The 22,725-nt window shown below is 44.3% G+C and overlaps 1 protein-coding gene across 5 annotated transcripts in view; it reads right to left on the reverse strand.

Moving 5' to 3' along the window:
- The window catches only part of VPS35L (VPS35 endosomal protein sorting factor like), a 1,107,598-nt gene that overhangs the window by 341,310 nt on the left and 743,563 nt on the right, over nt 1-22,725 (reverse strand). For 4 of the 5 annotated variants that reach the window (XM_040358549.1, XM_040358548.1, XM_040358547.1 and 1 more), the window contains exons 18-19: nt 9,288-9,341; nt 541-621 (exon numbers count right to left, since the gene is read on the reverse strand). In XM_040358549.1, coding sequence (XP_040214483.1) covers nt 541-621; nt 9,288-9,341 — 135 coding nt within the window. The remainder of the gene's footprint in view (nt 1-540; nt 622-9,287; nt 9,342-22,725) is intronic. The other variant, XM_040358550.1, reaches the window with a different exon arrangement.

The following is a 22,725-nucleotide window of genomic DNA, read 5'->3' on the forward strand; positions in this document are numbered from 1 at the left end:
CCCTAAAAATTGGGTACCTTAACGATCACAACATACATTAATATACAATTAACTATTGACATAAACACAAGCACACTCAAACACCACAGGTTGAACTGGATGGAATGGTGTCTTTTTTCAACCTTACTGACCATGTATTTATGAGATTATGAGCCTGGGTTCACACATATGCAAACACAGACATTGCATGTGATTCACACCCACATTCTTGTGCCAATCACATGCGACGTCTGTGCAATGCGAGTTTAGCCATACAGTTGTATGGCTGAACTCACATTGGATTTGCACAAAAAAGGTGCAGGGACCTTTATTTCCCCCCGTACTGGAATCAGATTGCATGGGTGTCCACTTTGTATTGACACCCACAGTGGTTCAGAGGGCAGTGTGAACTGCCTGTGGGGGAGATGCGATGAGGGAAACAGTACTGGAATCACGTTGGTACCCACATCACATATGTGTGAACCCAGGCTGACTGTCACTAGTTTTGGAGAGACATTCTTGGTACAATTGGTTAAACAAAAAAAAAAAAACAATAGTTACCTGTGGATATGCATCTTCAAATGCCCGGTCAGGAGTCATGTGTTTAATGACATCAGCCAGAATGGTATTCACCTCCCGTTTCTACATACATTCATAAGACATGGTACCAATCAAATAATAGCTGATCATTGTGACAACACAAAATATCATTAAATAGGTCATCAAAAATTTAAAATGTTCAAAACATATGTTGTGGTCCTGCATAGGTGAATAAGCAGTATTGTTGTGTCTCCAGGATACCTTTCAGGTTCAAAAAGGACAATTCACTGTGTGTACAATGTATTATTGCATTAGTAAGCCAGAGGTATGTTTGTCTCAGGTTAGCTGTTATGCTTGCGCCATCTACTGGCCAAACATGAATATAGTTGTAAATATTCGTATCTAGCTTCTATAGGCTGTGACATCAAAATCGTCATATCCTCTTTAGCCAGGAAGTGAAGGTCTTTCTAGTATCTCCATGTTTAAGATAAAGGCAGCAAGGCCTGCATGCAATCTGTCCCCATCCATGGCATCGGAGGTAAGCAATCTCCTTCTTCCTCCACAGGCTTTTAGGGAGGTAGTTAGCCATCTCTGATAATGTTTATATGATGTGTTTATTATCGTATAGTAATGTTATACCATTCTTCAATCATAAGTGGGATTCTGCGCAACGTATCACACAGATATGATATGTGTAACCACAATGGGGACCAAACTATAAGTGGTAAGTGATTAATATGATAAAGTAGTAGTAGTGATGAATGAGTCCAACAATAAAGTGCAATAAAATCACTCAAAAGTGAATAAGAACAAATATAGCACTAATGCTAAATACAAATAATAATAATAAATTGATGATGTGCAAAATAGTCCCAAAATAGATGACATATATGAGTGCTGCCAAATGGAAACGCTGGAATTGCTGAATTTCCACTCAATAAGATGCTGGTGATTAACAGATGGTAAAACGTATCCCTCACTAGGCTCACAGGACTCTTACCTCCTGGCCGATAGTAAAAGGCATCTAGTATACACCACACTGGCAGTCCTCTATGGATAATCCCAGCTACTCCTTCCTTCAGGCTGGTCACGTCTCCTTAACTCAGTGTTTTTCAATTCCAGTCCTCAGGCCCCCCCCCCCCCAACAGGTCAGGTTTTCAGGATTTCCATTATTTTGCACAGGTGATTTGATCAGTTTCACTGCCTTAGTAATCACCACAGCCTTTTCATCTGAGGGAAATCCTGAAAACCTGACCTGTTGGGGGGGCCTGAGGACTGGAATTGAGAAACACTGCCTTAACTGATCCAAACAGTGCTCAGACCCAGATGGATAAAAAGAGAACACAAAGGAGGGGCTCCAATAGTAAAGTACCGTAAGACTCAGGGATAGTTTATCAAGAAAAACCTGTGCTTACATCAACATAACTAAAATCGTGCAGCAATTTTAAAAACGAGCGGCATCCACAGCGCCAGCTTACGTCACTCCAGGTGTACGTCCGTCCAATCCCTACGCGTTACGACACAGGGTCACGTGTCTTTGTCACGAGTCCCCAGACGAAGACACGTGACCCCGTGTCGTAATGCGTAGGGATTGGACGGACGTACACTTGGAGTGACGTAAGCTGGCGCTGTGGACGCCGCTCGTTTTTAAAATTGCTGCACGATTTTAGTTATGTTGATGTAAGCACAGGTTTTTCTTAATAAACTATCCCTGAGTCTTACGGTACTTTACTATTGGAGCCCCTCCTTTTTGTTCTCTTTTTATCCATCTGGGTCTGAGCACTGTTTGGATCAGTTAAGGAGACGTGACCAGCCTGAAGGAAGGAGTAGCTGGGATTATCCATAGAGGACTGCCAGTGTGGTGTATACTAGATGCCTTTTACTATCGGCCAGGAGGTAAGAGTCCTGTGAGCCTAGTGAAAGATACGTTTTACCATCTGTTAATCACCAGCATCTTATTGAGTGGAAATTCAGCAATTCCAGCGTTTCCATTTGGCAGCACTCATATATGTCATCTATTTTGGGACTATTTTGCACATCATCACTTTATTATTATTATTATTTGTATTTAGCATTAGTGCTATATTTGTTCTTATTCACTTTTGAGTGATTTTATTGCACTTTATTGTTGGACTCATTCATCACTGAGCTTGTCAGCTCTCTTATTACTACTACTGTATCATATTAATCACTTACCACTTATAGTTTGGTCCCCATTGTGGTTACACATATCATATCTGTGTGATACGTTGCGCAGAATCCCACTTATTATGGATTTCTGTTTTGTGTATTGTAAACACTATTAGGTTTTGCTGCACTGTATTTATATTGTTGAGGTTATTGCATATTGAGGGTATGTATTAGCGCAAAAGCACTTGTCACTTTATACCATTCTTGTTATTTCTAGTTTTATCGCATATCACGTGTGTTATCCACATGTATATTGAAATCTGCAACGTGCCAATAAAGACACAAGATAAGAAACAGCAGTCTATTATTGTGTGCGCAGAGAAAGGTCATCTGCCTAGATAGCTACCCATAGACTCCGGGAGTACAGGAAGCGAGTCCAGGACAAGTATCAAACTTAAAAACAACACCATATGCATTTTCATTTCAAGAGGGCATCTGAGAATGGGAACTGCTTTATTTCTCCATGACATAAGTAAAAGTGTGGGAAGAATATCCCACTAATAGGGTCAACAAAATTAACGTGGATGTAAACCTGATTCATGAAATTTGACCTAAGCACATATATCTGTAGTGTTTTCTTATATCTCTCCAAAGCACTAAGTCCTGTGTGTCTCTGCTGTTACATTGCTGTTATCAGCATGATAACTTCTGACAAGTTCTCTGTCAATCAAGATAAAAACAGCCAGAATTTGGTGTCGAGGGAGGTTGCCATAAATAGATTAGCAGAGAGCCTGACTTGTTAAAGCACAGCTCTGCAAGTCTCTGCCTGTAGAGTGGGGGTGTGGGCCTTTCCTCCAATCAGCAGTCTTGGCTATATGCCAATAATTTACTCCCAGTGCTGAACAATAGGCTAAAATCTCTAAAACAATGTGCACTTTCTAAAGAATATATAACACTGAAGACAGCAGATATACATGTAAAACTTATGTAGGGAGAGGTGTTTCATCTTAGGCTGTTCACTTCACTGGGTCTAGGAGAGGGTTTACATCCACTTTAAGTGCATTTAGACCTGTTACAAAATGTCTCAAGGTCCCACAATTGCAGTGAGTATATTTGATTGCTTCACAGTGGTAAATAACAAACACAATCAAACAAATCTGAACATTTGGTTGTTGATTGTTATTTTGCTACAGTTATTTTGTATTCAAGGATACACTTGCTTTCACATATGTATAAGTAATAAGAGCCTGTTCTTTGCTCCCTGAAGCTGGCTTGTTACAGATTCAGCTCTTATTTTTTTGGAAAATGGCTTAGACTTGCTACATAAATGCTTACACCGCTTCATGGACTGAACTCTGTTGCTGCTATCCATCTTATCTAAAGGTTCTGACTACTGGTTTCTATAACATTTGTAACAGTGGCTCTTTAGCTATTGAGCCTACAAACCATATTCCAGATTGAAATAATAACTACACTAAACACTTTTTATGGAATTGCCACATTTGTTTATATCAAAAAGACCTAAATACCCTCTGATAGTGGAGAGCTTGCTGTTTACCTGCAAAAAAAATAAAAAAATAGAAGTCCTCTATTTTGAGTCATGTTCATACATGTAGCACATGGAAATGTACATGTTTATCTAAACTGAATTTCATCTGATGTTTAATAGCTTTAATGGAGTCAACATATACAAAAACAAAAAAGGGGAAGGGGTTACAGATTTTAATGCCATATGTTATAGTTAAATGTTTCTTTACTAGACCAGAATGATTATCACAAAGCAGCAAACATTTTTTTGATATATACTTATTTATATATTAATATATTAGAATTTATGGGAGGAGCCCAGATGGTATTTAAGCTGACCACTCACATTTGTGATTTGTCAGTTCCAGTGCATGATTCGTTATGTCACCAGGCTGACTCTTCAGCTCACTGCATGTTTTTGAGTCTGTTGTTACAAATACAGTTTGTTGCGGATGCTTATTTGTGTTTTTTCGATCAAGTCTCATTCGCTGTCACAGGTAGGATTCACAACCCCCCTTGTCATATCATGTCCAACCAGCTTTTGTTCTAGTTATGTTCCCCATCTGGTTTGTTCTGTTTCCCGCTGTGAAACGTACAAATTGTTTGTAGGTCTCCACTACGCAGTCATTAGTTTGCCGGCCAGTTACAGGCCTGTTCACTGATTTTTTCTCAGAGTCACATTGGATGCATTGCAAACATACCACAGTCCATTCAAACCTAGTCGCAGCAACAGCACAATGGTTTGCATCGGATATATCCTGCAACGATTCATACCGTTCACCCTTGTACCCTACAAACGATTTGTTGTTACTCACCAATTCATGTTACCTAAATGCCATAAATATCACTCCGATTTAAACCTAGTAGTCTTGGCTGCACAAGGATTTGCATCAGTCACACCCACACACCGATATCGTTCTTCCCATACTCTACAATTCCTTATCTATATCATTTTCCATCTGATTCACATGACATCGGCAGCTACATTTCAATCCTTATCATAAATTTATGATTTTTTTTCTACGTATGCTACTTTGCAGTTTGTTCCTATATATACAATTTCTGCTATCCTTTTTGCCTATCAGTAGTTGACCTTTCTTGCAATCGCTGCAAGATACTCATCTCACCATAACTCCTTGTGATCGCTGCAAAAACAAGCATATCAGCATATACCCATTTGCAATCGCTGCAAAACATGCATCTTAGTATAAACTCCTTGCAATCGCTGCAAATACACACACCTTAGCATTTACCTATTTGCAATCACTGCAATACATGCATCTCAGTATAAACTCCTTGCAATCACTGCAAATACATGCATCTCAACATATACTCCTTGCAATCACTGCAAGTAGACATCTCTGCATAACTCCTTGCAATCACTGCAAGCGCTCACACAACCACACTTCGTATTTACTGGTGCTTAATCGGCCACTCGTCTCCAGTGGCATTTATGCAAGCCACTCATTTTCCGCCTGTCTTTTCTCCCCCTCAGGACAGTCAAGTTTAGGTTCCATTCTGTACCAGGTTGGACGTAATTTCCCAGGTAAAAAAAAATATAAAACATGCTATGTTTGCAGCTTCACCAGGGCCAGTTGGATACGAGGGGGGCAAAGAAAAAAAAAAATACCAAAAAAAAAGGCACTTGTGTCACAACTACTGCAGGTGTTCCCAGGCGACCAAGTTTCGATCCTAACCAGGACCTCACTCGCTACTAGAGCATCAGTCAGGTGTGTAGTTCACAGGTTTCTCTATCACATCATTCTACAGCACCCTCTCACTATACCGTTACTTCACATGCCTGGCGAGCACGTCCAATGATGTGTTAGTTTCTGTCACGTATGGACATATGTAACAAACTCGTTTTCGAAGGGCGACCCCTCACTTCTGACCCCCTTTTAGAGGCTGCAGGTCCCTCTGGGTCCCTGTCATCCGTTGACACATTGATGGCGGCCCTGGAGTCCTTTGTGTCCCAGGTGGAGGTAGCTCTTGGGTAGCGGACTAGTAAGAAGCATCCCCTGCCTTCCCCTGCTTCATCTGTCTCGTCAGATCCTATAACTTATTCGGCTGCTATGGACAGGGCCCACCCTGCGGGGTCTGCGGCTGCGCTCCTAGATCTCTCGGACAGTGAGGATGATTCTTCGGCCGCAGTGGCTGCGCACAAGGCGGCGCTGGTGGACACACCGGTTGCTTCTGTACGGGAAACTTTAAAGATGGAGGATGCAGCCACGGCTGCAGTAGAGGTGACGGTGTTGTGCCGAGAATGGTCCCCCGTCGGGTAATGCCCACCCTGTACTACACAGGCGCAGGAATTGCGCAGTACAAAGCACAATGGAGCCGCCAAAAATCTCCTTACTCGAACAGCTGATCAACAGCTGTACACGGCACCTGCACAATCAATACAACATTGTGCCGCACGCTTCCGATGCTCGTGCAACTCTGCAAGGGGCGGTTATTAGCAAGGGGCGGCTGCATGATGGGCAGAGCTCATACAATAGGAGTGCACGGATGTATTATTGAGAAGCGTGTAATGCTACAGAAGAGGTCGTATCCCTTAAATTGTGTAAACACGCCCCGCAAAGACGTGTAGTTTATGGAGAAAACTACCCCCAAATTTTCAGCTCTGCCCATCATTGTAAAATACAGCCTCTTCTGTAGGCATTACATGCTTCTCAATAATACATCCATGCAGTCGCCCCTTGCTATGTTCAATGAATAACTCGCCCCTTGCAGAATTGCACAAGCATCAGAAGCATGTGGTACAATGTCGTATTGATTGCACATGAGCCGTGTACAGCTGATGAACAGCTGTTCTAGTTCGGAGATTTTCGGCTGCACTGTTCTCCCTATTGCACAAATTCTGCGCCTGCGCAGTCCAGGGCGGGCATTATCCGACGGGGGCCCTTCTCATCAGAACACCAGTCCTCTTTGGCACTCACAAGCCGCCTCGTACAGCAAAAGTGTTCCCATATCCCTCCTTTTTTCCCATCTCCACAGTTCACATTCTGAGGGTTGACAACTGTAAGGCAAATTACCTCAGTCGTCAAGTATTGGACAAAGGAGAGTGGCCTCTCCATCAGGAGGTATTTCAACAGATCTGCCTACGCTGGGGATCTCCAGAGGTAGATGTGATGGCATCCTGAATCATCAGGAAGGTTCAGAGGTTTGTGGCCATGTTTCGGGACACCTCAGATGCTCTGGTGGCTCCGTGGGGCCAGTATCATCTGATCTACGCCTTTTCTCCTCTCAAGCTTCTGCAACGGCTGTCATTCTAGTGGCCCCGAACTGGCCTTGTCGGTCCTGGTACGCCCACCTGGTGCGTCTGGTCGCAAACGCCCCAGGGCGGCTGCTTCTCAGGGTGGATCTGCTATCCCAAGGGCCAATCTCCCACCCTTACCATCGCTGGCTTTAACGGCCTGGCTATTGAAAGCCAGGTTTTAAAGGATAGGGGCTTATCTGTGTCGGTGATTCCGGCGCTGCTCAGAGCTAGAAAGTCTTCTTCCACGAAGGTATATTATCGGAAATTAAAAGTGTATATTTCATGGTGGGAGTTAGTGGGGTTTCACCCATGTTCTTTTTCGGTGGCTTGGATTTTGACTTTTCTTCAGAGGGGCGTTGAAAAGAATTTGGCATTGAGTACTGTCAAGGGCCATATGTCGGCCTTGGCAGTTTTCTTTCAACTCTCCCTGGCTTTGCGTTCCCTATTGCGTACCTTCATTCAGGAAGTGCGACATGTGGTTCCACCAATGTGATCTCCCTTGCCACCGTGGGACTTGAATCTTGTACTTTCGGTTCTATAGAAGCCTCTATTTGAGTATATTCGAGAAATTGCCCTGCTCACGCTATAACAAAAGGTGGCCTTCTTGGTGGCTATTACTTCTGCTCGCAGGTTGTCAGAGTTGGCGGCGCTATCCTGTCGCACGCCCTTCCTGGTGATTCACAAGGACAAAGTGGTGCTTCGTCCTTGTCCTTCTTTCCTTCCAAAGGTTGTCTCCGATTTCCATTTAAATTAAGACATTGTGTTGCCTTCTCTATGTCCCCGGCCGCAACATCCGAGGGAATTTGTCTTGCACACCTTAGATGTGGTACGGGCAGTCAGGGTGTATTTGGCGGTCACTGAGTCTTTTCGAAGGTCAGATTCCCTGTTCGTGATCACACACGGGCCTAAGAAGGGGCTATCTGCTTCCTCGGCGACCATTTCTAGATGGATCAGGTAAACGGTGACTCAGGCCTATTCTATTCAAGTGTCAGGTTCCTCCCTTCCCAGTGAAGGTGCACTCGACTCGGGCACAGAGTGCCTCCTGGGCCTTTGGTCATCAGGCGTCAGCAACACAAGTTTGCAAGGCAGCCACCTGGTCGTCGGTGCACACTTTCAGAAAAATTTTACAAAGTGGATGTGCTGGCATCTGCAGATGCTTCTTTTGGCTGAATGTTCTGCATTCTCCGATCTAGAGGGTTTTCCCCTCGTGAAGGTTTTTTTGCTGGTCAGGTGGGCTCTAGGTTGTTTTCACTGAGCTCCAGGTCGTCTGGTTGGCCTGGTTTTTTGTTTGTTTTTGTTGGCTGTCCCATCCCTCATGTGTGGCACTGCTTTTGGGACATCCCTATGGTTCTGAATAAAGAAGGCTGTGTCCGTCAATGAACAAAATAAATAAATCTGAATTTTTACTTACCACAAAATCAGTTTCTCTATGTTCATTGACAGACACAGCACCCGCCCCTCTATGGAGTTTAAATACTTCTGATACTGCTTGTTACATAATTAAAGGCTTGTAGCAGAGTGGGGGGTGTATATCACCTAGGACTACCCATGGGCGTAGCCAAGTCTTCTGTCTGCCTAGTGTCCTACTCCTGTAGGGGGCGATATAACCCTATGGTTCTAAATAAAGAAGGCTGTGTCGGTCAATGAACTCAGAGAAACAGATTTTACAGCAAGTCAAAAATCCTATCATTCCTGCATTCATAATAGAAAATATTGGCATGCATTATTCACTGTGTTTATAAACACTTTTTTTTTTTTTTTTTAATTGGTTCTTTAAAGCTGTTGACCAGTAGTTAAAGAGTCATACGCAGTTATATCTTATGCATGTCTTACAACTGGACTAAAAACTCACCGAAAAATGTTTGCAAGTATAATCAATCCAAACTTCTGCACAATTAATGTAATCCTAAAAATAAAAAAAAAGTGGATTTTAGTAAAAGCTTGTAGTTTCCCACACAAAAAAACCCCACAAAAACAAAACAAACACAAACACAGGAACATGTGAGTGGCTGTAATATAACCTTACACCTAGAGTAACTGTCACAAAATATAAATCATTCTGGAGCAATTGTCAAAAATTAAAAAAAAAAAAAAAAAAATGTCACAGCCTTATTCTGCACTCCAGACTTTGAGGAAGAGGGTTTATCCCTTGAAATGCATAAGCCGCTGTGGACACGGAAAGGTTTTCCCATGTCACCGGTTAAGCACTGTGGACCTGCAGGCAGTCTCGCTAGCATTTCATGATATGTTCTCTTATGTCATGTGTTTGTGAATGTATCACTTGTTTTGTTATTATATAAAAAATAAATGTGTAAAAGGTAAGGCGCTAGGTTAACCACTTAACCCCCGGACCATATTGCTGCCCAAAGACCAGAGCACTTTTTGCGATTTGGGACTGTGTTGCTTTAACTGGCAATTGCGCGGTCGTGCGACGTGGCTCCCAAACAAAATTGGCGTCCTTTTTTCCCACAAATATAGCTTTCTTTTGGTGGTATTTGATCACCTCTGCGGTTTTTATTTTTTGCGCTATAAACAAAAATAGAGCGACAATTTTGAAAAAAAATATTTTTTACTTTTTGCTATAATAAATATCCCCCAAAAATATATAACAAAACATTTTTTTTCCTCAGTTTAGGACGATACGTATTCTTCTACATATTTTCCGTAAAAAAAATTGCAATAAGCGTTTATTGATTGGTTTGCCCAAAAGTTATAGCGTTTACAAAATAGGGGGTATTTTTATGGCATTTTTATTAATATATTTTTTTTACTAGTAATGGCGGCGATCAGCAATTTTTTTTGGTACTGCGACATTATGGCGGACACTTCGGACACTTTTGACACATTTTTGGGACGATTGGCATTTTTATCAGTGCTATAAAAATGCATTGGATTACTATAAAAATGCCACTGGTAGTGAAGGGGTTAACACTAGGGGTTAAGTATGTCACTGGGTGTGTTCTTACTGTGGGGGGGGTGGCCTCACTAGGGGAAACACTGATCTTCTGTTCATACATTGTATGAACAGAGGATCAGCATTTCCCCCCTGACAGGACCGGGAGCTGTGTGTTTACACACACAGCTCCCGGTCCCCGCTCTCTAACGAGCAATCGCGGGTGCCCGGCGGCGATCGCGCCCGCTGGGCACCCGCACGGGAGTCACGGACCCTAGTGGCCGCAAAGAGAGCCGACGTAGTATGACGGGCTCTCGCCCAGGAGAGCCGACCTGCCGCCGTAGAATGACGGCGGCTGGTCGGCAAGTAGTTAATGCACCCTCTCTTTGTTGGTACAAGTGGAGAGTCAAACAAGCCCTAAAGCACCACACTCGAGTGCAGAAAATTATTCTGAGTGGACCAAAAAAAATTGACTGACCTGTTCTCCCTGGCTATATAATTGTATATACAAGTGCATCTCACAAAATTAAAATATCATCAAAAAGTGTGTTTATTTCAGTAACTAAATTGGAAAAGTAAAACTCATATTTTATATAGTTGTGTTACACACAGCGCGATATATGTCAAACATTTATTTTAATTTTTACCGTGACTTACAGCTAGTAAAAACTCTAAATTCAATATCTCAGAAAATTTGATTACATGAGACCATTAAAAAATAAAAATAAATAATAGAGACACACTGGCTTACTGAAAAGTATGCCCATAGTATGTACTCAATACTTGTTTGGGGCTCCTTTTGCATGAATTACTGCATCAATGAGGCGTGGCATGGAGGTGATCAGCCTGTGGCACTGCTGAGGTGTTATGGAAGCCCAGATAGTGGCCGTCAGCTCATCTGCATTGTTGGGTCTGGTGTCACTCATCTTTCTCTTGGCAATACCCCACAGATTCTCTATGGAGTTTAGGTCAGGCAAGTTTTCTGGCCAATCAAGCATCGTGATACCATGATCAATAAACCAGGTATTGGTACCTTTCGCAGTGGTAGCCTGTGGACAGGTGCCAAGTGCCTGCTGGAAAATAAAATCAGCGTCGTTATAAAGCTGGGTTAGCAGAAGGAAGCATGAAGTGCTCTAGAATACCTTGTAGAGGGCTGTGCTGACTTTGGACTTGATAAAACACAGTGGACCAACACGGCTCTCCAAATCATCATGTGAAAAATGTTGCATTCCATTCAGAAATCAAGGTCCCAGAGTCTGTAGGAAGAGTTCCATAAGGGTCAGTATGAAGTTTCCACAGTCAGCGATGATTTGGGGAGCGATGTCATCTGCTAGTGTTGTTCCACTGTGTTTTATCAAGTCCAAAGTCAGCCAGAAAATTCTAGAGCACTTCATGCTTCTGTTGACCAGCTTTATGGAGTTGCTGATTTTCATTTTCCAGCAGTATTCGACACCTCCCCACACTGCCAAAAAATGTATCAATACCTGGTTTAATGATCACTGTATCACTGTGCTCGATTGGCCAGCAAACACGCCTGACCTAAACTCCATAGATAATCTGTGGGTTTTGTCAAGAGGAAGACACCAGACCCAACAATGCAGACAAGCTGAAGGCTGCTATCAAAGCAATCTGGGCTAGAGGTCGACCAATATATATATCGGCTGGCATATCGGCCAATATTTGGCCATTTTGGAGAAATCTGCATTGGTCGATTATTATCCAAATTGGGCCGATATTAAACACTGGATTCACCTCTGCAAGTAGTGTGTGGAGAAGGGAGGAGGAACGTGGGCTCCTCCCTTCTTCACACACTGTCGGCAGAGCAGCGCCACAGTTTGTGAAACCTTATGGAGAGAGAGGAGCTGTCATAATTGAGGTTGGATGTTGGGGGGGGGGGGGCAGATATCCAACACCAACCAATGGGATGGGATCTGGGTGGGCCGCTACGTTTATGTGGCCCCACTCCTTTTTTAAACAGCCCAATCATTGGCTGGATAGTTTCTGGGTCCCGCCCACCCCGGGTCTCGCCCACCTCCAACATCATGCTGAATCTGTCAGCTCCCCTCTTTCTCCATACAGTTACACACACCGCGGTGCTGCAGAGAGCAGTAACACGGCTGTGAAACCTGCCATTGCCTGCCAGTGCCACCTGACAGTGCCAACCAGTGCCACCTGCAAGTGCCAACTAGTGCCATCCAGTGCCACCTGTCAGTGCCAATTAGTGCCATCCAGTGCCAATAAGTGCCACCTGTGAGTGCCAATTAGTGTCACCTACCAGTGATGATTAGTGCCACCTGCCAATCAGTGCCACTTGCCAGTGTCACCTACCAGTGATTAGTGCCACCTGCCAGTGCCAATTAGTGCCACTTGCCAGTGTCACAGTTCGTGCCACCTGCAAATCAGTGCCATCCACCAGTGCCACCTTCCAGTGGCAATTAGTGCCACCTGCCAACCAGTGCCACATGCCAATCAGTGCCATCTGCCCATACCAACCAGTGCTACCTGTCAGTGTCACTTGCCCAAAAAAAACCACAAAAAAATATCGGCCTAAAAATCGGCATCATATATCGGCCATTGGCCACCCCAATTTCTAAATCTCGGCATCGGCCAGAGAAAAACCCATATCGGTCGACCTCTAATCTGGGCATAACACCTCAGCAGTGCCACAGGCTGATCACCGCCATGCCACACCACATTGATGTGATAATTCATGCAAAAGGAGCCCCAACTAAGTATTGAGTGCATACACAAATATACTTTTTAGTAAGCCAACACTTCTGTATTGGAAATCCTTTTTTGTTTAATTGGTCTTATGTAATATTCTAATTTTACAGAGACTGAATTTGGGGTTTTCACTAGCTGTAAGCCATAATCATCACAATTCAATGAAATATATGCTTGGAATATATCACTGCATCATACATAGAATCATCTATATAAAATACTTTTATATTATATTATAATTATTATATTATATATATTTTTTCCACTTTTTGAATTGATTTACCAAAATAAATGAACTTTATTGATAATAATCAATAACACACACACGGCCTGCGTTTGCCTGGACACCCAAACCACTGATCTCAGATGCCGGGTAAGCGGCTCTACAGCACCTCACACTCACGCACAAGGAGAGGGACCTCCGTTACCCCATCCTGGAACATCTCTGACCTGTTTAAGGCCAAGGCAGGGACCCACAGCAGCGTGGGAAAAGCAAAGATGGCGCCGGTACCCATGAGGAGGATTATAACAAGGACTCCTAATCGGCTCCCGAGGACTCGGGTAGGGGGACAGCTCACCCCGATCAACCCCTTTACATTCGCAGCCATGTCTGTAATTGCCGCCGACATTAAACCATAACAGACCTGAAATCTAACCTGCTAGCCCTAAATGAGAAAATGGCGGTGACGGAATCGGCAGGCAGACACAGGGACAAGTCCATACACAGGCTTGAGAGGGTCTCTGCCTCACATAATCATCACTTTATTGACATGAATAGGCACTTGGAAAACAGGGGCAGAAGAAACAATATTTGTGTGAGAGGCATTCCAGAGACTGTGGAATCTGTCCAAATCATCCCGGCCTTACAGAGAGTGTTGAACAGTTTACTTGAAAGGCAGGAAGACACCGTGATCAACTTTGTCAGGGCTTATAGAGCACAATCTGGTTGACTTACTTCTTAGATCTTTTAAGCCAAAGTAGAGACAGCAGGCAGTGGATCTCCTTGCAGCAGGGAGATCCACTGCCTGCTGTCTCTACTTTGGCTAAACAGATCTAAAAGTAAATCAACCAGTATAAGTTTTCCCCGAAGAATGAACATCACACTGTATTGTGAAACTCCGAAACATGTTGGGATATTATGCTTAAAAACGATACTCTATAGCCCGAATCGCATGAGGGCGGCAAATTAGTTGCTGACTTAAGTGAGCGGAGACCTGTGCTGGGATCGTACACATTTTACATGCTGACATGTAATCGCTCTGGGGTAACACTCATGAGGGGGACTCTATCCACACAAACCCCCTCTTTACTTTTATGAGCACATGCGTGGAGGTGTCATCTTCTGTATACAGCACAATTTCCTGATCTCTTGGGTTTAAGCAGACTTATCTTAATTGCTATTCATCCCTTTTTCTGATGAATCAGAGATAGTTTATTTTACTGTTTTATATTAGCGCTACCTGTTTAATTTTGATATAGTTTTCTGATATATTCTTTCAGGTATCATTATTCACCCTTTGATTTACATTTCTTTTATATAGTTTGCTTAATACAGGAACAGTTTTTGGGGGATCTATGGTAGTGTGGGATTAACCTACTTTTCAGGGAGGTAAGGGGGCTGTATTAGGCTGCTATAGTTGAATCTCTCTGATTGGCATACTGCCCATTCCTTATTGGGTCGGGTGGACTCTTATAGATTTTGTCCTAGTCTTGGGGAAATTTGTACTAGCTTTATTAAGCAGGCTGTGTGTGTTGTGTTACACCCCACTTATTTGTTTTGGTATACTTTTTTATTAGCACAGTTTAAAGCTATCAGAGGCTAGTGACTGGTCATTTTCCAGTTGGCAGTCATCTCCCTCTCCCCCCAACGAGTGCGCCGTACCTACTAGCCGGGTGCTGGTCGCACTACATTGCTCCTTATTCAGGACAGTAAGTCCTGCCTGTTGAGGGATTTTCTCAATTTACTCCACCATTTTATATTTCTCTCTCTCTTTTTCCCTCTTACTCTCTAACTGTTGGCATAGTAGATTTGTCTTTCATTTAGTGCAATTGGCTGTACCGTTACCGATTTGACGTAGTAGTTTTGTTTTCCAGGCATACTCCGACACATCTCACTCTGAGTTCTCAACATGGCCTACTCCGACCTCGGCCGTGGCCCAACTGATTTCTCATAACGTCAAGGGCCTGAACATTCCTGAGAGACACTCTACATTGTGACAAGTGAAGTATTTGCGCTGTAAAATGTTATACAGATTAATGTGTGTGTGCATATAACCACATACATATACAAGTACAATGAAGGGGGTGGGAAAAGTCCAAAAAAGGGGTGACACTAATATACCAGTGAACAATAATGTTGAATAGTCCTTAAACAAGGGCACAGTGTTGAGGAGGTCCAGGTACAGCACAATCCAACCGTGTACAAGTGCAGTTCATCAATACTTGATCCAATCAATAACGTTGTAAAGTAAAAAATGTTGGACAACACAGCAATAAAAATAAAAATAAAAAATAAAAATAAAACAAGATCAGAGACATTGCTACCCCCCTCTGTGACATTATCACACCATTTGGTTTTTACCCCTTCTACTTTTTCATGTAATATACTTTATGGAGACCTGAATGCGATATCCAACTCCGGACCATACCCATCAGGATCAGGCCGATTATATCCAGCTTGCCAGATCAGAGGTGAGCTGCTGGGATCACTAGAGGTGCATATATGAGATCTTGGTTACGGCTCACTCTCTGTCTTTCACCCTTTTTGGATACAAGGCCTCCGTCTTCTGAATCACTTTGACTCTTATTTTTATTTTTAATTTTAATTTTTATTGCTGTGTTGTCCAACATTTTTTACTTTACAACGTTATTGATTGGATCAAGTATTGATGAACTGCACTTGTACACGGTTGGATTGTGCTGTACCTGGACCTCCTCAACACTGTGCCCTTGTTTAAGGACTATTCAACATTATTGTTCACTGGTATATTAGTGTCACCCCTTTTTTGGACTTTTCCCACCCCCTTCATTGTACTTGTATATGTATGTGGTTATATGCACACACACATTAATCTGTATAACATTTTACAGCGCAAATACTTCACTTGTCACATTTACCACTTTTGTCTATCGAGGTAGACCTCTTTTTATTTGCAGCAGTATCCCCACTTTTCACTTGTCCCTTCACTTTAGACAGCGCAGGAGTTCACTTCACCTAGACACTCTACATTGCTGCGAGAGCTCAAAAAAGGTAGGCCACACTTTGTGTTTCTTCAGTAAACCCACTTTAAAACGCATCATGTCCCTAGAGTGACAGACACCTTCTTTACAGAGGCACACCATGCTACAAATGACAAATCCAAAGCCAGGGGGGGTCTCCACCTTGATAAGTAAAGACGTTCCTTTTACCCTACAAAAGAAAATGCTAGATCCCAAAGGTAGAATTGTATTTCTAAAAGGTCTGTACAATAACGCACCACTGACATTGGCTAATGTCTATTTCCGAACAAGTCACATGTATCATTTTGCCAAAACATAGTACGGAAACTCATGGGGTTCTCCTCAGGATGCCTAATCCTCGGTGGGGACTTCAATGTGCCTCTCAATCCACTAGTTGACACCTCAAATGGAAAAACCTGCATAGTTTACAAAATCCTCAAACGGCTCAAATCCATGCTTCAGAGCCTACAATTGATTGATACCTGGAGGTTTAATCACCCCGATGGGCGCGACTTCACATTTTTCGCACAACAGACATTCCCGCATTGACTACCTTTTCATCTCCCAGCAAGACCTAGCCCAGGTAACAGACGCATATAGGCATCCAATCTTTTTCGGACCATGCTCCAATCTCTTTGTCCTTGAAGGCAGTCGCTCCCTCGCCGCGACCCCAGACATGGAGACTAAATGTCTGCCTTCTAATGGACCCTGACTTGCTGGCAACGTTGACCTTCTCGGTCACTGAATTTTTCCAATGCAACTCTATCCCGGACATGGACCAGCTCATGGTCTGGGAGGCCCATAAATGCACAATAAGGGGGGGGGAATAATTAAAATGGGCTCACTTTACAAGAGAGAAAGGGAGAAAGACATTAGAACTCTGACAGATAAAATAAGACATTTTGAAAATCTCCACAAACAATCCCTCAGCACGCATTCGGTCACTGAACATTTGAAACATAGGAAAGCTCTTCAGCAGCTCTTTGATGATACATCAAGGAGGCTCCTGTTTTTTTTAAGAAGCAGATTTACTACAAATCTGGAAATAAGACTGGCAAGCTATTAGCTAGGGCCCTAAAGGAACATACTGCTAATTTCAGGCATTAGAAAGGGTGATGGCAGATTATACGCAACCTCCGATGCAATAGTGAAACATTTTCAGGATTTTTATACAAGGCTTTATAACCTTCCACCCCATCACAAATGGGAGGGTTTGAGCGGGGACAGGTCACAAATCATTCGGGACTACCTCGATAAAAGTGGTATGCCTGTGCTCTCTGACTCAGATATTTCACTTTTAGAGGAACCAATAACTGCCTCAGAGGTTGGACTCACCATCAAGCACCTTGTTATGCAAAAGCCCGGGCCCTGATGGACATACATCCATTTGCTACAAGACTTTTGGTCAAATTTTAGTAGACCCACTCAGAAAGGCATTGGACTCTATGTCTGAACCTAGGAGGGTCACCCCTGATTTTCTGGCGGCTCACATCACAGTTCTGCCCAAGACTGGCAGAGATTCAGCAGAGTGTACCAGTTATCACTCCTTCTCCCTTTTGAATCTTGACGTCAAGATTTTCGCAAAGATTCTGGCCTCCAGGTTGAGCCCCATTCTGCCGGACCTGATTGGCCCAGACCAGGTGGGTTTCATGCCTGGCCGTGAGACCAAGGACAATGTTATCAAGGCTATGCTATTGACTCATGCAGCTCACAATGAAAACATAGAGGGCCTTCTCCTGTCTACAGATGCAGAGAAGGCCTTCGACCGTGTTGCATGGGATTTTATGAAAGCTACTTGGACAAAGGTCGGCCTGGGGCCGCGTATGCTGGCTAGGATCTCTGTGTTATATCAGTCCCCAACAGTACAACTAAAGATAAACAGCACTCTGTCAGACAAAGTTTTGATAACTAATGGCACCAGGCAGGGGTGCCCTCTATCCCCTCTTCTGTTTATACTAACCCTGGAACCTTTTATTAGAACTGTTAAAGCCAATGCAGACATTCAGGGCTTCAGGGTGTCGAATAAGGAGTACAAAGTAGCCGCCTATGCGGATGATTTGCTTTTCTTTTTGTCCAACCCGATGACCTTGTTACCTAATTTAATTTAAGAGTTTGCCATTCATGGCTATGCTTCTAACCTTAAGATTAACTATTCCAAGTCAGAAGCCCTGAATGTCTCCTTGCCAGACAGGTTACTCAGTCAAGTAAAAGAGACCTCCCCCTTCAGATGGGAACCTAAGGCCCTAAAGTATCTGGAAATCTGGCTTACACCTAAGCTTACGGACATGTTTGGTCATAACTTCCCTGCGTTTCTCAAAAATGTTAGGGAGGACCTACTCAGGTGGCAAATCGGGCCACTTTTCTTGGTTTGGCCGCACATCCATAATCAAGATGACCATTCTTCCCAGATTGCTCTACCTTTTACATGCTCTTCTGCTACGGATCCCTGCATCCTTCTTCTCATCACTCAAGTCCATCATCCTAAAATTCCTCTGAAACTCACAGACGCCTAGAGTTAGACTTTAGAGCATATTATCATGCCACCCACCTGACTAGAATTGTCAATTGGCATTGTCATAGTGCAGCATAAGAGTGGGTCTCCCTGAAAATGCCCTGTGCCCAATCCCCTTGAAATTCTCCCTGTGGATCCCCTGGGGTAGTTGCCCGACTAGTCTGAAACGCCACCCCCTTACTGGAAATACACTGGAGATCTTTCATAAAACAGCCAAGACCCTAGACCAGCCCTCAAAATTTCCACTCGTCTGCTAGCATTTGGCGAGTGGATTTAAGCTGGGGGCGAGTGATGACAGGGCTGCATGACCAATGTCCCTTCAATCTGTGCCTACACTTAGAGCCCCGATGCGATTGGCGGCCGAAGAGGAAAGGTGCATGCTCTGGAAAAGTAGTCTGGTGAGCCGCGCACAGGCAGAGCAGTACACAGGTGCTCTCCTTAAAATTCTCATTAAGCCATGGGACCTAACAGTATGACCTCTCTGAGCCTGCCCCCCTTCCCCCGACCAATGTAGCTGGAGAGCAGAGAGTAGGAAGTAATGAGTCAGGTGGAGGATTGCGAAAATTACCACTCCGGGTGTCCCAGGTAGGCAGTGCAGCACTCACTGAAAGTTGCCCTGACATGAGAGCGGCAGCCTTCTAGTTTGTGCAGTTTTCTTCTCCTTGTGCTCTATGTAGGTGTCCAGTTCAGCCTGAGCACTGTGAGCAGACTGGTCTCAATGTGTGCTGTGCGGTGTCAATGTGCGCTGTGCTATGGTGTCAACGGCTGTGCAGTTGTGTGGATCTCGGCGCTGGATTGTACTCCCTCCCGCTGTGCTGCAGCTCCTCTCCTCACTGCCAGCCTGAATAAAAGGGGGGAGTGGGGACATGCAAACTTGGAGCCGCACACACAGGCTCCTGATGATGAGATGAATAGGAGAGGGAGAGAGAGGATGGATGCGAGTTGCAGATGAAACAGCAAGAGAATGGGGAACAGACACAGTTCTAGTGCCCTGTCCCTCTGGTCTGCCCCCAGTGCCCTGTCCCTCTGGTCTGTCCCCAGTGCCCTGTCCCATTTTGTTAAAGTTGTTGTTGATAATATTTAATTGTGTAACTTGATTCTGCATAAAACATTTAACAGTGTCATTCCATGAGATAATCTACGAGGGCGTGTTTAGGGGCGCAATTAGGCGTGGAGCAGTGTATGAATTAGGTAGGGCAACTGGTGACGAGTAACTCTTGAGGCCTGGCTAGTAGCTCAGGGCTTGAAATTTTGAGCCTTGCCCTAGACATTACCTCGCAACCTGGTCCCCTGACGCTGTTAAAAGACAATCCCGACTTTGTGGCAGGCATGTGTAACCTCCACTTCCAATCCAGGAATAAACCTTATCCCCTGCTGGCAGGCGACTGTTTCTCCGCGGGTGCAGTAAAAGACTGGGCGCGACTTAAGGAAGAGGCGGACATTTCCCACATGCCCCTTTGGGCTTATTTTCAACTTCGCAGTTACCTAGGGAGTCAGGCAGATAAAAGTCAACTTCATAAACCCCTCACGGCTTTGGAGTCAATTTGTCGGAATGGTGCTTAATGTGTAAGAACTAGGGATAAGCCGAACACCCCCCTGTTTGGTTTGCACCAGAACTTGCGAACACACCAAATGTTTGTGTGAACTTTAGAACCCTATTAAAGTCTATGGGACTCGAACATTTTAAATCTAAAGTGCTATTTTTAAAGGCTAATATGCAATTTATTGTCCTAAAATGTGTTTGGAGACCTGGGGACATGTATCAATGCAAAAAAAAAGTTTAAAAAATGGCAGTTTTTTCGGGAGCAGTGAATTTAATAATGCTAAAAGTGAAACAATAAAAGTGAAATATTACTTTAAATTTCGTACCTAGGGGGGGTGTAAAGTTAGCATGTGAAATAGCGCATGTTTCCCGTACATAGAACTGTCCCTGCACAAAGTGTCATTTCTGAAAGAAAAACAAGTCTTTTAAAACCGGCTTTGCGGCTATAATGAATTGTCGGCTCTGGCAATTCAGAGCAAATTCATTCATAAAAAAATAAATAGCGTGGGGGTCCCCCCAAATCCCATTACCAGGCCCTTCAGGTCTGGAATGGATATTAAGGGGAACCCTGCCGTCAATTAAAAAAAAAAATGACATGGGGTTCCCCCCAAATATCCATTCCAGACCCTTCAGGTCTGGTGTGGATTTTAAGGGGAACTCCACCCCAAATTAAAAAAAAAAAATGGCGTGGAGTTCCCTCAAAAATTCACACCAGACCCCTTATCCGAGCACGTTAACCTGGCCAGACGCAGAAAAGAGGGGGGGGCAGAGTGCACCCCCCCCTCTCCTGAACCGTACCAGGCCACATGCCCTCAACATGGGGAGGAGGTCCCCATGTTGATGGGGACAAGGGCCTCATCCCCACAACCCTTGCCCGGTGGTTGTGGGGGTCTGAGGGCGGGGGGCTTATCATAATCTGGAAGACCCCTTTAACAAAGGGGACCCCATATCCTGCCCCCCCTATGTGAATTGGTAATGGGGTACATTGTACCCCTACCATTTCACGAAGGAAGTGTAAATAGTTGGAAAAAACACACACACACCGTGGAAAAAAGTCCTGTATTAACCACTTCCGGACCGCCACATGTACATTTACGTCGGCAGAATGGCACGGACAGGCACATTGGCGTACCTGTACGTCCCTGCCTAGGGGACCATACCAGGCCACATGCCCTCAACATGGGGAGGATGTCCCCATGTTGATGGGGACAAGGGCCTCATCCCCACAACCCTTGCCCGGTGGTTGTGGGGGTCTGAGGGCGGGGGGCTTATCAGAATCTGGAAGACCCCTTTAACAAAGGGGACCCCCAGATCCTGGCCCCCCCCTATGTGAATTGGTAATGGGGTACATTGTACGCCTACCATTTCACGAAGGAAGTGTAAATAGTTGGAAAAAACACACACACACACACACACACACACACACCGTAGAAAAAAGTCCTTGATTAATAAAAAAAAAGAAAAAAAATCCAGCAGTGATAATCCACTCGTTCCCGGCTTCCTGCTCCAACGTTGTCTGTATCCAGCGACGGTCGGTGATCTCCGGTCAAGCGATGAGAAGATCCATCCATCCAGAGCGCAGCCACGCCGACCTCCTCTCAACACTGGACACAGCCCAGTGAATGACGCGGCTGAAGCTGTGACACTTCTTATATAGGGTAGGCGGGGCCACCCGTCACGTGACTCCACCCCCTCTGACGCACCCTCTGCTACGTCACTGTGGAAGTCTTCCTTCTTGCTGGGCTTCCCCAGTGACGTAGCAGAGGGTAAGTCAGAGGGTGCGGGGTCACGTGACGGGTGGCCCTGCCTCCGCTATGTAAGAAATGTCACATCGTCAGCCGCGTCATTCGCTGGGCTGTGTCCAGCGAGAGAGGAGGTCGGCGTGGCTGCGCTCTGGATGGATGGATCTTTTTGTATTAACCACTTAAGGACCGGACCAATATGCTGCTAAATGACCCAAAGGGTTTTTACAATTCGGCACTGCGTCGCTTTAACAGACAATTGCGCGGTCGTGCGACGTGGCTCCCAAACACAATTTGCGTCCTTTTCTTCCCACAAATAGAGCTTTCTTTTGGTGGTATTTGATCGCCTCTGCGATTTTTATTTTTGCGCTATATACAAAAATAGAGCGACATTTTTGAAAAAAAAATCAGTAGTTTTTACTTTTTGTTATAAGAAAAATCAAATAAACTAGGGCTGTGCAAATTAACTTTTAATTAATCGATTAATCTTTAATTTTTTTGATCGATCAAAATCTTTTTGATCGATTAAAATTCTTTTGATTGGTACTCACCTCTCCGCCGACTTCTGGGCCTTAAGGGAGTTCCGTCGGAGATCCGGTGACATCACGGACACCGGCGGGGCTTGCCGTGTCCATCTGAAGGGCTCCTTTGCTGTGC

This window comes from Rana temporaria, chromosome 6 (genome assembly GCF_905171775.1).
Source record: "Rana temporaria chromosome 6, aRanTem1.1, whole genome shotgun sequence".
NCBI lineage: Eukaryota > Metazoa > Chordata > Amphibia > Anura > Ranidae > Rana > Rana temporaria.